Raw genomic sequence first — 16,393 nt, forward strand, 5'->3', positions numbered from 1 at the left:
TGTATTGTCTCCTCTTGACAATCTTGCCATTTATTAGAACACTGAGGTTTGACAACATACTAGGAGACTGCATGACCTTTTTCAATATAATTTTTATAAAGGCTCCTTCGGCTCCCTTTGGGAGGAAGGGCAGGATATACATTCAATCAATCAATCAATCAATCAATCAATCAATCATTTATCTTTAGGCCTAATTTTCATTAATAATGTCTCCCCACTGAGCACTTTCATACAGCCAAAACTGGTCATAGGCAAGTATAAAAGAACAACTAATACATTAGCAAGGATGGGTTACAGTTACTATTAACAAATTAAGATTTTCTTCTACATGTTTCTTTCATTTTAGTTCAGGGGTTACCAACCCATTGCCTGCAGGGACCGTGGTGCCTGTAAATACCTTCAGTGGTACCCTCAGCAGGTAGCCCAGAATCTGAGCTTTCATTAAAAAAAAAAAAAAAGGAAGTCTCTAGCAAAATGTGCATATACCCTTCTAAGTGATTTATGTGACATGAGCCAGCCTGGCTGCTGCAGCCTGTCAATGTTATTAGCCAATGAGTGAAGTCAGAGCAGTGATTGATAAGTGAGTTGTTTAAACACCAGGCAAGAGGAATCCTACTGATGGGGTCCTAAGGTCCTAAAGAGCTGCTGTTTTGCCCTCCCTTTTAGTGCATTTTTACTGCTTCTGTCTTTTTTCCCCTAGTCCTTGGAATCTCCAGTTTGCCCTTCTTTTTCCTCTAGCAATTAGGATGCATCTTTCCTGTGCTGAATTCACCTGAGATCAGGTAGTGCCTAGACGTTATTTTCTGCAAGTACTACTACTAGACAATAGGTGTAGGTGAATGTTAAAGAATCCTTCTCCCTCCAAAAGGCAAATGTGAAAACTTTCCAAAGAGATTTAAGCATGTCTCCTGGTTTGCAGGAGTTAAAGACCAAGGACTCAAGAAAAATTCACCATATAGTTAATTTACAGTACAATAATATACATGTCTACTCAGAAGTAAGTCTCTTTGTGTTTAAAGCAACTTGCGTCCCTGTAAGGATGACAGCCTAGGCTTTGGTTTAGGATTGGCAATGGGGAAAAACAGGGTTCATCTGCCTTTAACAGTTCTGTGTCAGGCAGAAATTCAACAGGTGAAGCCTTTTCTAGTATGGAAATACAATTGTGGGAAACGCTTCACCATGACTGCTGTCTAATTTTGTGTTATGCCACACCTCAATGGCAGCCATTTTGTGACTGGTGCACTCTCTCATAATTTGAAATGTGCCCTCTGGTCAAAAAAGGTTGGTAACCCCTGTTTTAGTTGGACACAACCATTCTGCCTATTGTGAAAGAAAGAATGGGAGTGGCTGGCTATAGGTACATAGCCTATGTTAGAAATACTTTTATTAGAGAGAAGGAGTACAGCTTGTTGATGCGTAGGCTCTAATTCTGTACCTAACATAGGTTGAACAAGATGGTTTCTCAGCAAACACATATTTTCAAAACAGTCTAAGACTGGGGAGCATATGAGCCTTCATCAACCTGTTTCTACCTTCAGATGTTTTGGACTAGAGCTCCCATCAGTCCCAGCCAGCACAGCTAAAACATCTGGAGGGCACCAGGTTGATGAAGGCTGCCTCAGATGCTCAGAATGTTAAGGGGATAGAGGCACATACAGGGGAAAATCAGTAGATGAGAGGAAGGATCTTTAATTCCTTCCATGGCTGCCATCTCTCCCCTCTCCCCCCATATGCTCCCCAGAGCTGTTTTCTCCTTAGCTAGGATTATTTTGGTTTCCAGCTGAGGTGTGAGTGGAATTAATTTAAAATGCCTTGGGGAGCACTTGCATGAAAAATCATGGGCAGGGGAAAAGTTGACCCCAGCCTCTACTCCCCCCTACCCTTGAATTATGAATGAAACAGAAGGTTGGGAATGTGCAGGGATGCTGAGTTCCGAATGACACATCCCACCTTTACGACATGTCGTCTTCAAAGTTTAGGCACAGCTTCTCCTTGCCAAAAGCAGAGAGAGAGAGAGAGAGAGAGAGAGAGAGAGAGAGAGAGCTTTCTAGTGGAAAACTAGCTAGCAGGAGGGGGAGACTTAGTTCTTCCTTCACCTGCCTCTTCCTCTTCTAGTTCCTGCTCTCTCAGCTTGCCTGCCATGATCACCCAATCCCACTTTGCAAAGGAGAAATTGCAGTTAGAATAAGCCATGTTAGCTTTACACACACTTCTGACTTGGCTGACTTCCAGCTTCACATGGTAGATAAGTAGCAAAAATAATGTTTAGGTGGGTTGACAGTAAAGGTCATCCAGATTTTAGCTGCCTACTACGTGAAGGGAGATTGGTCAGTACCTGTTTATCTTAGAAGTAGCTAAAATAAACCACTTGCCTATCAGTGGTTCACCTTCACCAGCCCACTTTCAGTTGCCACCACTCCTCATTCCTTATCAGAAGTACTTTATGCCAGCGGTGGTAGTGAACCTTTTTTTCAGCCTGAGGCCCACGTTCGCTTCTCAGCAACCTTCTGGAGGTCACATCCAGTGGTGGGTGGGGCCATAGCAACAAGTGGGCAGCAACAGATGTGATGCTTTGTTCAGCCCCACGAATTCCAGAAGTTTCTTTCTGCACAGATGTGTCCTGCAAGCAAGAGGCGTTATTAATAGTTCAAGGACACTTTCCAGTCAGGTAAAAGCACTTGAGGAGGATGCAGAGCTGAGCCAGTGAGGGGCATGGCTCGGGGGAGGGGGCATGTCTGAGGGAGTGTGTTGAGGGCCAGACAGAGAGGTCTGGAGGACTGCATTTGCCTTCCCCCAAATGCCTTAGGTTTGCCACCTTACTTATACTTTCTTTTGAATATGTTTACTTACATATAAAAAAGTAGATTGCTCATTCCTTTTTGAAAAGAAAAATGGCAAGAAGCAGAAACAGGAATGGGGAGTAGCAGTTACTGGCAGCAGATTTCAGCAGAACCGAGCTTTTAAGGTGGACTGGGAAACAAGCTTTTAAAATCATAATTGTAAAGTATGCATGAAATGGTCAAGGACTGCTGCAGTTATTTTTCCAGAAAGTTTTAAGGAGCCATGGAATCCTAGGAGGTACATTCTATAAATAGTGGTTTATATTACAATAGTGCCTGGGTGTTTTAAAAGGTCAACATTTCTGAAATTTTGGAAGCATTCCATTTTGAAAAGAAAACTGGCCTCTTAAAATCACAGTGGTTTGCTTTGCATTTAAGGTCCTTTTTATAATGCCTCATCAGTGGAATACACCCTAAAAGCACCTCTCTTTACAATCAATTTATGGGGAATAAACTGAATTATCTCTTTCAGTTTTTTCTTTTAATAACAAGGAATGATCCTACTAGGAGTACACTTCACAAGAGTAAAGTGGACAGCTATATACTACCTCCAGGATCAGAGGCAGCCAGCTGCTGGAGAACAACAGCAGGAGAGAATGATCACCCTTATGTCCTGCTTTTGGGCTTCCCAGAAGGCATCTGGTAGCTGCTGTGGGAAATGGAATGCTGGACTTGATAGTTCTGATTCAGCAGGACATTTATGAGTTCACTGCTGGTATCAAAGCAGCATTCTTTTTGGGGGACGAGGGAAGGGCCACAGCTCATGGTAGAAGAGAAGTGTTTCATTGCCATTGGGACCAATGTAAGGCAGGGGAAGTACTGTAGTTCAGTAGTAGAGCATCTGTTTTGCATGCAGAAGGTCCCAGATTCAGTCTCTGGCCTCTCCAGGTAGGAGAGACTCCTATTTGTAACTCTGGAGGACCTCTAGCAGTCAGTGTTAGCGGTACTAGACAAGATGGGCCAGTAGTCTGACTTGGTAGAAGGCATCTCCTATGTTCCTAACATTTCACAGGAAAGGGAAAGCAGAAGGTACCACATGCAGGACAAGAAAGGTGGAAACCTCCAGCTACACAGAAATGTGTTTATTGATCACAATGTGTGTCAAATATAAATCCTTCTTTTTTACCATTAATTTTTTTTATTCAAAGTTTCAAAAAACAAAACAAAACAAAAACAAATTAATAACTAATACAATAAAATAAAATGTTGACTTCCGATTTGTCGCAGATCAGTTATAGGTCTAAAGTATATAACAAACTTGTCTCTTAATGTATTACAAAATCACTTTCCTCCAGTAGTTATCTTAATTAATCATCAAATCTCATTAACATCACTTTATTCTTTCCGCAAAAAGTCAAAGAGAGGTTTCAAGTCCTTGAGAAATATATCCATCGATTTTTCTCCAAATAAACACGTCGATTAATCCATCTCATCAAGTCTGCTAGGTCCAGTAATTTCAATAGCCATTCTTCCATTATCAGTGTTAATTCCCTCTTCCATCTTCCATCCTTGCATCCATAATAATCTTGCTGTCATAGTCATAGTCATATAATAAGAGTCTGATGGGAATTTCCTTCCTCACAAATATTTCCTTGCCATCAATTCTGAATGTGTTACTGAAATGTTGTTGTAAAGTCATATCTCTGTTCCTCTTTTTTACGAAATGCACTAGCACATCTCTTGAGAGTTTTTCCATTGTCACATATCTGTAATTAATTCTATAAATTTTCTCTATTTCAAGCTCTATCACATCATTCCAGTCCAGAATTTTTTTCGAAACATTGATAGCTTTATCTCTGATATCTTCATCAATTTCTTCAGGGACAACGCTGAATTCCAAACAGTAATCTTTATCTCTAAGGTCCATAAACTCCAAATCTTTTTCCAGTTCCACATTTGATATATCTGTTCCAATCTCCAGGACTTGCATCTTCCCTTTAATTTTTCTTTCTTCTTCTATTGCTTGTCTAGTTATATCTTTGATCTCATCAACCTCCTCTCTCATAAAATCCCCTATTTCTTTCAGCTCCTGCTTCATTTTGCCAAATTCAATTTTCATCTCTTGTTTGCCATGTCTAAGTTCTTGTTTCGTTATCTCAATCTCATCCATTATTTTCTGAAACATATTTACTTCCAGGGTCTCAGCCACTTTCTTAATTGTCATTTTTAAAACCAAGAAGAAGAAAAAAAACCCTTCAATTTCCAATATAGCACTATTCCCAAGCAAAGAGCAATTTATTTCTTTTTCCAGCAACAAAGGAGTTAATATTCCAAACCTGATGACATCATAATGTAGACAGCACAAACTGTCTTATCTCTTATGTGTCCAAGAATGCAAAACAAATTTAGTTCACAGCATCCAAATAGTTAGTGGCATAAAGAACAAGCAGATTCGTCAAAATGAAGTAGACCAGAAAAAATAGTCCCAGACATATAATACTCAAAAGTTCATATAAATCAAAATTTTTCTCCTCAGATTAGATATCTCTCATCCGTTTGTATCTTTATAATTCTCAATTCCAGGCCAGCTTTTTGCAATAAAAACAAAGATAAGCTAGTTCGATTTCCTTCCGCCTTAATTCCGTGTATAAAAGAGAAAAGTTATAACTCACCCAGGGATTCTTTACTGCTGATTCTTTTAACAAATCTCTTTACTGCAACAATTTAAGCCAAATGATAAGGATAGAAAGAAGAATGCTTGCCTGTTAGAATCTGTTTTTCTTTGAAGAAAAGAAAAACGTCTCGCTTAATCAGTTTGAGCTTGCTTGAAATTCCTTGGCTCCGGCGAATGTTGCTGGCTGGTCCTTCGTTCATAGGCAATCCTAATGAATTCAAGTCCCCCAACAAACACAACGAAGCTTGTGGATGATCTCTTCGTTTCTCCCTTGCCTGGGAGAAAGTTTTTACCAGTCAAAAAAAACCTTTTGACTGGTTTTAAAACTGAAAAAGCTTCCTCTGAGACGACAGCTCGTCTCAGAGGCAGGCACAAGCGAAGCAATCCTTCCCGGAAGGCAAATATAAATCCTTCTTAAGGGGCATTCTTAGGCTCATCCAGCTAACTCTTGGGTCTCTAATCCTGTCTTTTTATGACAGAGCTAGGGACCAAAGACTTAAGTTGGTGGTGCCTAAAAATGCCCCTGAAGAGGGATTTCAGTTGAAACATGTTGGGCTCAATATATACTTTAGAAGTTTCTTACCTCCTTTTCCATCAAAACATTTGAGCCAGTTCTGCAAATGGTAATGGGGATTAACTAGCTTCTGTTTCACTTACTTCCTCTTCCCCTCTGAAGAGAAGCCTCGGTGAGCTATGGTAGATGGACAAGCTATCACACTGTGCTTGACATATAGCATGCACATGTGTGTGTGTAGGGTAATTTCTTTCTCTTTCTTATCAATATGCGGCAAAAAGAGAGAGCAGGCTATTAGATCAGCTTTATCGTGCTTTGATTGAATCACTTTAAAGATTTGACCCTTTAATTGTGGTTCCAAATCTGGATTTCTCCCTAAAATGACAGGGCAACCCAAGGGCCTCAGGCTCTGGATACAGACCATTTGCAAAAATAACATCTCCTAAATGGGTTTTGGATTCATAGATTTTACTTGGAAAGAGCAGCACATGCTGGCAAACAATGAAGAAGGCAGATTTACTTATGCTTATCAGGGCTTCTGTCAGGAGATTTTATTGCATCTTATCCTCCTTGCAGCAAGGGTGAGAAAAATGGGAAGCAGAGGAAAGGGACAAAGAGCAGTGGAGAGAGAACTGCCCTGCTCACTCCTTGCCACGCCATCCTAACCAAAGGAAAGGCTACACAAAACATGCAGATCCGAATATTTTTTCTTTGACAGTCCCTCCCCTGCACAGTTGCACAGTAAGTGTTTCTTTTATGTGTGATACATTCTAATTGAGTGGCTTGTGTTCTTAATTGGAGAAATAATACGTACAGTGATAACTTCCAGTGGTATAGTGATACCCTTGGTTTGGTAGCTTTTGAAAGGAGGCCCCCAGAAGGATATGGTGTTTCGTAGTATTTGGACATATTTACAAATATTCGGGCAGTAGTGTAGCGGTAAATTTAGAAGTCCAGGTCCCTTCATGAGTAATCAGGATCGGCCTCACAGGCCAAATTTGGCAGGTGACTGGGGGCATCAACCTGTCAATCACATGACATCATTATCCAACCTACTTATCAAAACCCCTTGCAGGGGGTTCCCAAGCCACAACATCCTGCTGGCAATTAGGTACTTGGAAATTGCTGCATATGGGGCATTGCTAGCCCTGTGCTTGGTGCTTCCCAAAGCACCATACACATAGCTAACAAAGTGATTGTTTCTCCTCTCTCCATGGGGAGTGGAGACAAGGAAGCTGGTATTGTACAGGCATTGCTGCCTGCAGGAAAGGTCCCTCTCATTAGTGATCTGCAAAAAGACGGTTTCTTCCCTCTGCATTGTGCATATCAGCTGAGAGAAGGACTTTTCTCTCTTGCACACAATGCCTGTAAAATACAAGGGGCATGAACATAAGAACATAAGAACATAAGAAGAGCCTGCTGGATCAGGCCAGTGGCCCATCTAGTCCAGCATCCTGTTCTCACAGTGGCCAACCAGGTGCCTGGGGGAAGCCCGCAAGCAGGACCCGAGTGCAAGAACACTCTCCCCTCCTGAGGCTTCCAGCAACTGGTTTTCAGAAGCATGCTGCCTCTGACTAGGGTGGCAGAGCACAGCCATCACAGCTAGTAGCCATTGATAGCCCTGTCCTCCATGAATTTGTCTAATCTTCTTTTAAAGCCATCCAAGCTGGTGGCCATTACCGCGTCTTGTGGGAGCAAATTCCATAGTTTAACTATGCGCTGAGTAAAGAAGTACTTCCTTTTGTCTGTCCTGAATCTTCCAACATTCAGCTTCTTTGAATGTCCACGAGTTCTAGTATTATGAGAGAGGGAGAAGAACTTTTCTCTATCCACTTTCTCAATGCCATGCATAATTTTATACACTTCTATCATGTCTCCTCTGACCCGCCTTTTCTCTAAACTCAAAAAGCCCCAAATGCTGCGACCTTTCCTCGTAAGGGAGTCGCTCCATCCCCTTGATCATTCTGGTTGCCCTCTTCTGAACCTTTTCCAACTCTAGAATATCCTTTTTGAGATGAGGCGACCAGAACTGTACACAGTATTCCAAATGCGGCCGCACCACAGATTTATACAACGGCATTATGATATCGGCTGTTTTATTTTCAATACCTTTCCTAATTATCGCTAGCATGGAATTTGCCTTTTTCACAGCTGCCGCACACTGGGTCGACATTTTCATCGTGCTGTCCACTACAACCCTGAGGTCTCTCTCCTGGTCGGTCACCGCCAGTTCAGACCCCATGAGCGTATATGTGAAATTAAGATTTTTTGCTCCAATATGCATAATTTTACACTTGTTTATATTGAATTGCATGTGCCATTTTTCCGCCCATTCACTCAGTTTGGAGAGGTCTTTTTGGAGCTCTTCGCAATCCCTTTTTGTTTTAACAACCCTGAACAATTTAGTGTCATCAGCAAACTTGGCCACTTCACTGCTCACTCCTAATTCTAGGTCATTAATGAACAAGTTGAAAAGTACAGGTCCCAATACCGATCCTTGAGGGACTCCACTTTCTACAGCCCTCCATTGGGAGAACTGTCCGTTTATTCCTACTCTCTGCTTTCTGCTTCTTAACCAATTCCTTATCCACAAGAGGACCTCTCCTCTTATTCCATGACTGCTAAGCTTCCTCAGAAGCCTTTGGTGAGGTACCTTGTCAAACGCTTTTTGAAAGTCTAAGTACACTATGTCCACTGGATCACCTCTATCTATATGCTTGTTGACAATCTCAAAGAATTCTAATAGGTTACTGAGACAGGACTTTCCCTTGCAGAAGCCATGCTGGCTCTGCTTCAGCAAGGCTTGTTCTTCTATGTGCTTAGTTAATCTAGCTTTAATAATACGTTCTACCAGTTTTCCAGGGACAGAAGTTAAGCTAACTGGCCTGTAATTTCCGGGATCCCCTCTGGATCCCTTTTTGAAGATTGGCGTTACATTTGCCACTTTCCAGTCCTCAGGCACGGAGGAGGACCCGAGGGACAAGTTACATATTTTAGTTAGCAGATCAGCAATTTCACATTTGAGTTCTTTGAGAACTCTCGGGTGGATGCCATCCGGGCCCGGTGATTTGTCAGTTTTTATATTGTCCATTAAGCTTAGAACTTCCTCTCTCGTTACCACTATTTGTCTCAGTTCCTCAGAATCCCTTCCTGCAAATGTTAGTTCAGGTTCAGGGATCTGCCCTATATCTTCCACTGTGAAGACAGATGCAAAGAATTCATTTAGCTTCTCTGCAATCTCCTTATCGTTCTTTAGTACACCTTTGACTCCCTTATCATCCAAGGGTCCAATCGTCTCCCTAGATGGTCTCCTGCTTTGAATGTATTTATAGAATTTTTTGTTGTTGGTTTTTATGTTCTTAGCAATGTGCTCCTCAAATTCTTTTTTAGCATCCCTTATTGTCTTCTTGCATTTCTTTTGCCAGAGTTTGTGTTCTTTTTTATTTTCTTCATTCGGACAAGACTTCCATTTTCTGAAGGAAGACTTTTTGCCTCTAAGAGCTTCCTTGACTTTGCTCGTTAACCATGCTGGCATCTTCTTGGCCCTGGCGGTACCTTTTCTGATCTGCGGTATGCACTCCAGCTGAGCTTCTAATATAGTGTTTTTAAACAACTTCCAAGCATTTTCGAGTGATGTGACCCTCTGGACTTTGTTTTTCAGCTTTCTTTTTACCAATCCCCTCATTTTTGTGAAGTTTCCTCTTTTGAAGTCAAATGTGACCGTGTTGGATTTTCTTGGCAATTGGCCATTTACATGTATGTTTAATTTAATAGCACTGTGGTCACTGCTCCTAATCGGTTCAACAACACTTACATCTCGCACCAGGTCCCGGTCCCCACTGAGGATTAAGTCCAGGGTTGCCGTCCCTCTGGTCGGTTCCATGACCAACTGTTCTAGGGAATAGTCATTTAGAATATCTAGAAACTTTGCTTCTTTGTCATGACTGGAACACATATGCAGCCAGTCTATGTCCGGGTAGTTGAAGTCACCCATTACTACCACATTTCCTAGTTTGGATGCTTCCTCGATTTCATATCTCATCTCAAGGTCTCCCTGAGCATTTTGATCAGGGGGACGATAGATCGTTCCCAGTATTAAGTCCCTCCTGGGGCATGGTATCACCACCCACAACGATTCTGTGGAGGAGTCTGCCTCTTTTGGGGTTTCGAGCTTGCTGGATTCAATGCCTTCTTTCACGTATAGAGCGACTCCGCCACCAATACGTCCTTCCCTGTCCTTCCGATATAGTTTATATCCAGGGATAACCGTATCCCACTGGTTTTCTCCATTCCACCAGGTCTCCGTTATGCTCACTATATCAATGCTCTCCTCTAAGACCAAGCACTCCAGTTCTCCCATCTTGGTTCGCAGGCTCCTAGCATTAGCGTACAGGCACTTGTAAACAGTGTCTCTCTTCAAGTGTCTTTGGCACTTGTGGTTAGGCCTGTGGTAATTTTGCTCTTCTGAATTTATATCCTGTGCCCCTGCTCTCACAATGCCTACTTCTAGGCCTACGCCTTTTAAAATTTCATCATTTCTTTGGTTTTTATCCCAGGGGGGAGGTTTATTCCGAACCGGACCTTTCTCAGCTCCTGTCGGGTTTCCCCCCTCAGTCAGTTTAAAAGCTGCTCTGCCACCTTTTTAATTTTAAGTGCCAGCAGTCTGGTTCCATTCTGGTTCAAGTGGAGCCCGTCCCTTTTGTACAGGCCCGGCTTGTCCCAAAATGTTCCCCAGTGCCTAACAAATCCAAACCCTTCCACCCGACACCATCGTCTCATCCACGCATTGAGACTGCGAAGCTGGGCCTGTCTGGCTGGTCCTGCGCGTGGAACTGGTAGCATTTCAGAGAAAGCCACCTTGGAGGTTCTGGCTTTCAGCATCCTACCTAGCAACCTAAATTTTGCTTCCAGGACCTCACGGCTGCATTTCCCCATGTCGTTGGTGCCAACGTGCACCACGACCACTGACTCCTTCCCAGCACTGTCTACCAAACTATCTAAACGATAGTTTAGCATGGCTTGACAAGTGTTTTTTTCTCCTTTCACAGACTCGCTGCAGCCAAAATGGGGGGTGCACGGGGAGAGAGAGAAAGAGGGCTACGAAGAATGGGTGGAGGGTGAGGTGGCATTTCCTCACAAAGAAGAGAGCAAAGGAAGGCTGAAGAAAGGGAGAAGGAAGGCTGCCTGTACAATACAAGGGGAATTGCTTGTAAAGCAATTCTTTTCCCCTCAATGGTGCTTTTTGCAGATTGTAAGAAAATGGAGGGGGGTGGGGGAAGACAGAAAGAGCAAAGGGCTCAGAAGAATGAGTCTGCCTGTATTTTACAAGGGAAAGAAACCTGCTTTTTGTAGATCAGCTATGAGAAGGAGTTCTGTCTCATGCAGTGATGTCTATAAAATACCCCCACTCTTCTTAGCCCTTTGTCTCTTTCCTCACACCCTCCACTTTCTCTAGGACAATCTGTAAAAATCCCCATGGAGAGAGAAAAAATGCTTTACAAGCCATACTCCTTGTATTTTACGAGTAGCCTTCCTTCTGCCAGCCTTCCTTCCTTTGTTCCCCTTCTCTGTGAGAAAATGCTGCTTTGCCTCACTCTTTGTCCCATCCTCCCCCCACCCAGTGTGGCTTTCACCTACCCTCTGCTATGGGTCTGCATGGGACTGTTTGAAAGCCCTTCTTTCAAGTAAGGTTCTGATGCAAACCCCATTTTCAATTAGGCTTGGCTGTCCCTCCTCAGTAAACTTCCCTCTCTTAACTCCTGTTGATTCTCTCCCTCTTTGTGTTTCTCTCCTCCCCACAATAAATGGTGGGAGCCAATTAGCATGCAAGGAGGTTCAAACTGACTGCTGATTAGCTCTAGTCATCCCTGACCTTTCTGGATTCTCTGGCTGCTTGGCTTTTAAATGCAAGCATACACTCTGAGTTGGGAATTGTTGTGGCTTGATTGGCTGTAGAGACAGACAGAGGGACTCCAGGAGGGGGGTGGCAGGGGGTGGCTGCAAAAACAGTAATGGGGCTGAGTCCTGGAGCATCCCCCCAGGAAAACATACCTGTAGACAGGTTGAACATAGATGGAATAAAACAGTTTAAAGACTGTAGCAGCAAATTCCACTGCTTCCCACATCAGATCTTTGGAGAGAAGCATCCAGCATCCCAAAATGTTTTCACGATTTACAGAGCCCAAAATTAACCTTTGACATCTCTCTGTCTCCTTGGGTCTCACTTTAAAATATCATTTTCTACTGTTCTTTTCACTCACAGACCAATATTACATCCTTAGATGAGGAGAGAGGAAGGTATATGCCTTTCCCCCTTCTCTGCTCTTTTTTTCCTGTTCAGAGTATTGCAAAGAAATATTTTCTAAAGAAGCTATCTTCTAACAGTTAACTCCTTTTGTGGGACTTCACCTGAATATCCTAGGCTATTTGCATTCCTTTGTCAAGTCCAAGACCCACCTTAAGAGGCAAACCCACAGGGATTGTCCAGTTCAAAGAAATCTGAGCACAAAATCTCTAATAATATGATCATATCACTTCAGAAAACTATACACAGTGGGCAAATGAAAGAACAGCATACTCTTAATGTAACTTGAAGACACAAGGTTTGTGATCTTGAAAGGCCCAAGAAGCTATTTCACAGTGTAATCCTGTGCATGCGTACTCAGAAGTGTGTATAGGATTGCAGCCTCAGTATTTTATAATCAATATTTTAAGCTTTAGGGAATTTGTTTTAAATCACCTGCTTTTTAGTCTGTAAGAAATCCTTGCTCTCCTTGCTGATCGTGCTTCTGTTTTCAGTTTTATTGTGTTTGAATTGTGTGTGTGTGTGTCTGTTTAACTGTATTTCCCTTTCTATGTGAGCTATTTTGGGAGCCCTTTTCAGGTTGGAGAAGTGGCATTTAAATAATTGTACAACTAAAATAAATATTTTATGCAATAAAAATACAATTATTTAATATATTACCTAATTATTCTGTGGGATTGTTTTCAGTTTTGAAGTCCTGATTATGTGGACAAGTGCTTGGAGTGCTGATGGCAATTACACTACACGGGACATTTTGTGACTAGGCAATAGTTACTAAGGTCTTCTAGGTCACTTTTCCAACCAGAAAAGGGCTCCCAAATTACACTACATGTCCTTTGGATCCCTGTCCATCATTCAAGCTAGCCAGTTGGGACCATCTGAGTGGGTTCAGGAAATAGTTAACACACCATTGTGTGAGGGGGCAGGTTACCAATGCCTTTAAGAAGGCAGTGGTGCACCTAATCCTCAAAATGTTCTCCCTGGCAGACCTTAATTACTATTGCCTAGTCACAAATGTCCCATTCCCTGGGAAGGTGACAGAGAGGGTGATGACCTCCCAACTCCATATGTTCTTGGATGATACTGATTATCTGGACTCATTCCAGTTTGGGTTCAGGCCTGGTCATGGGACTGAATCAGCCTTAGTTGCCCTGATGGATGACCTTTACTGGGAGGTAATTGGGGGATACCCTTCTTATAGTGCCACATTTTTCTGAGATATGGTATTCAATGGCTTGTTCTCAGTAGTTGCACCTCGACTTTGGAATGCCTTTCTCTCCCAGATGCAAGCAGCCCTGAAGACCGGGTTATAAATAATTAGAATAAAATTTTAAAAATATTTTATAGTTCTGTTTAAAAAGAGAAGGAACAGAAAGTGGAAGGCCAACCTGACAAAAATGCTGCAGCACTTTGTGTTTTGTTCTGAAGTGTGAAAAAAATTTTTTAGCAAGGCACTGGAGAAGGTGGTGGTCTCTCAAATCCAGTTTTGGATGCTCTAATTATGTGGATCCAATCTGACTTTCTTGGCCTTGTTTTTGGGACAGAAGCAGCCTTGTTTGCCCTGGTGGATGACTGGTGCTGGTGCATGGATGGCAGGAATGCAACCCTGTTGTTTCTGCTAGATTTCTCAATGGCTTTCAATAAAATTAACCATAGTATCCTGGTATGACTGAGAGGAATGGTGTTACAGTGGCTCCACTCCTTTCTGAAGGAAAAGACTCAGAAGGTGGTGCATGAGACCTTTGGGGTGCCTCAAGGTCTCATCTTCTCCCCCATGCTTTTTAATATTTACAGTATATGAAACTACTGAGAGAAATCTCAGAGGTTTGGGCTAAAGCATAATCAGTATGCAGATGACACATAGCTCTACTTCTCTTTTCCACCTGCTAGTCTCAGGGAAGCTGCAGCAGTCCTAAGCAGTTGTTTGGAAGCAGTATTGGGATGGATGTGGGTGGACAAGCGGAACTGTAAGTACTTTGGGTTGGGAAGAGTTCTGATCTAGATGGAGGCTTGCAATCACTTTGGGATCAAGTTCCACCTAGTTTGCAGTTTGAGAGTTCTGTTGATGTTATCTGTGGAGGTGCAGGTGGCATTGGTAACTAGGAGTACCAGTTATTAGTGTAGGCTGGTTTGCATGCCCCAGTTACATACAAATTAGACTACTGTAATGTACTCTACTGCTGTCTTTAAGGACTGACATTTCATTTGGTACAGAAGTCAGCCGTTATGGTGCTTTGGGGGCCAGCCATTAAGAGCATATAACATTGATACTGTGCTAACTCCATTATTGGTTTCCAGGCTCAATTTAAATTGCTGGAGTTGACCTTTAATTCTCTAAATGGGGGTATGTTATCTGAAGGACCACTTTCCCCCATTCAAACCTGGCTGGTCCTTAAGATTGGCTTCTGATGTCATGCTCTTAAGTCCACTGTCAAGATCCATCAGACTGGTGGGCACTAGAGACGGTACCTTTTTAGTGGTGGCTTTGTATTTTGGAACTCCATCCAAAAGACATACATATGTCCCCATCTTTATTAGTTTTTTATATATTTGTTTCAAACTGCATTTTATTAAAAGTGCTGTTAACTGGGTTTCAAACTACTGCTGTATTTTGTGATGGGATTTATTTATTTGTATTTTTAAAATAGTTAGTTATATTTTGTTAGCTGCCTTGGGAGGGTTATTCATTAGAACCTATTTATTTATTTATTTCATTTATATCCCACCTTTCCTCCAAGGAGGTCAAGGTGGCATATATGGTTCTCCCCTTCCACATTTTATTCTCACAGCAACCCTGTGAGATAGGTTAGGCTCTATGAAGTGTTCTGGGTTTCTTTATATAGATTGTAATTTCTGTGTGAGTGAAGACCTTGCCAGATAATATTTTTGCAATTTTACACAACGTTGATGCTATCCATGCATAATAGAACTAGTAATTGTATTTTATTGAAAATATATTCCTAAACTGAGATCTTAACCAAGCATATTTGTAATAAGCTCAATTGAATCCAATGACATTACATTCACTTCCAGGTAAATTAATTTAGGCTATGGTGTCAACATAGACTATGCTGTCAGATCTGTTAAGCGCAAGAGATACACTTAAAAACAACAACCTAGATCTGATATCCTTGGAAACAACTATAACTCAAGTGGAGTTGTTAATTATCAGTTATACTGGTGAAGGACTTTGTGTGATGGCTAGCCAGGGGGCCTGTATTGGTTGTTCTTTTTAATGTATAGGCTACTCTCTTGAGAGATCCAAGCTAAGTATTTAGCAGTGAAAAAACCAGGCCCTTGAGAACTGAAAATCAATCATGCTTGGTTAAATGTGGAAAAATTTAGTAGTGCCTGGTTAAAAGCTTTACAGCTGGATTAATGAGTAACCTACATTTTTATTAGTCAGTTACAGCTCTCCCACTGTGTTATAGCTTCTTCTTTGTTACTATAAAGTTCTCCACTCTGCTTGACTTAGCCACTTACAGCCTGAAAATGCCTGTGGCCTTAGGCGATCTACTTTTACTTGTGCTTGGGACAGCATATCTTAGAGAAGGAAGCTCTACACCAATGTCTATGTACCCAGGTATGGCTATAACTTCATGTTTGTCTTTATTTTCAAAATGCAAAGATCCAGGTTTTCACATCCTATCAAACAGACATTACTTAGGGGTTTTTTGAGTATTCATCCTGATTTGTTTCCAGGAATGTTGGTTATTGAATGAGCATTCATCCTGATTTGTTTGTGTGGAGGTTTGATGACATTGTGTCAAAGCAAGGGTTATCCCACACTTTCCAGTACATTTCCTCCTCAATTTCTTCTGCAAAAAGTCTGATCTTTTGAGGAAGTGGGTTTGTTGTGCAAGACCTTCCAATCAACTATAATTGTGTAATCTGAATTTGCCTGTATGTGATCGAATCCCACTTGAAAACAGTGACAGTCTGGAAGTGCCCTCATTTCCTTTAGTTCTCAATTTCATTCTGGCTGCAGTTGTTGGAATAAAGGCAGATTCACATCTGCATGGGACTGGATGATTTTTCTCCCCTAGCCCAGATTGCCCTGCCTATGGAGCAAACTGGCTATTTATTTATTGGAACATAGGGAGCTGCCTTATACTGACTCC

The 16,393-nt window shown here is 41.9% G+C and overlaps 1 protein-coding gene across 9 annotated transcripts in view; it reads left to right on the forward strand.

Moving 5' to 3' along the window:
- The window catches only part of OVCH2 (ovochymase 2), a 108,604-nt gene that overhangs the window by 47,278 nt on the left and 44,933 nt on the right, over nt 1-16,393 (forward strand). For 5 of the 9 annotated variants that reach the window (XR_009760615.1, XM_061610503.1, XM_061610504.1 and 2 more), the window contains exon 1: nt 15,724-15,855. The exons of 3 other annotated variants lie outside the window; for them this stretch is intronic. Coding sequence is in view for 4 of the 6 variants with exons in the window: in XM_061610503.1 (XP_061466487.1) it covers nt 15,765-15,855 (91 nt within the window). In the remaining 2 variants the exon portion in view is untranslated. Of the gene's footprint in view, nt 1-2,609; nt 2,669-15,723; nt 15,856-16,393 lie in introns of those variants that run through there. One more of the 9 variants, XR_009760616.1, reaches the window with a different exon arrangement.

The sequence above is a fragment of the Rhineura floridana genome, chromosome 2, assembly GCF_030035675.1.
Source record: "Rhineura floridana isolate rRhiFlo1 chromosome 2, rRhiFlo1.hap2, whole genome shotgun sequence".
NCBI lineage: Eukaryota > Metazoa > Chordata > Lepidosauria > Squamata > Rhineuridae > Rhineura > Rhineura floridana.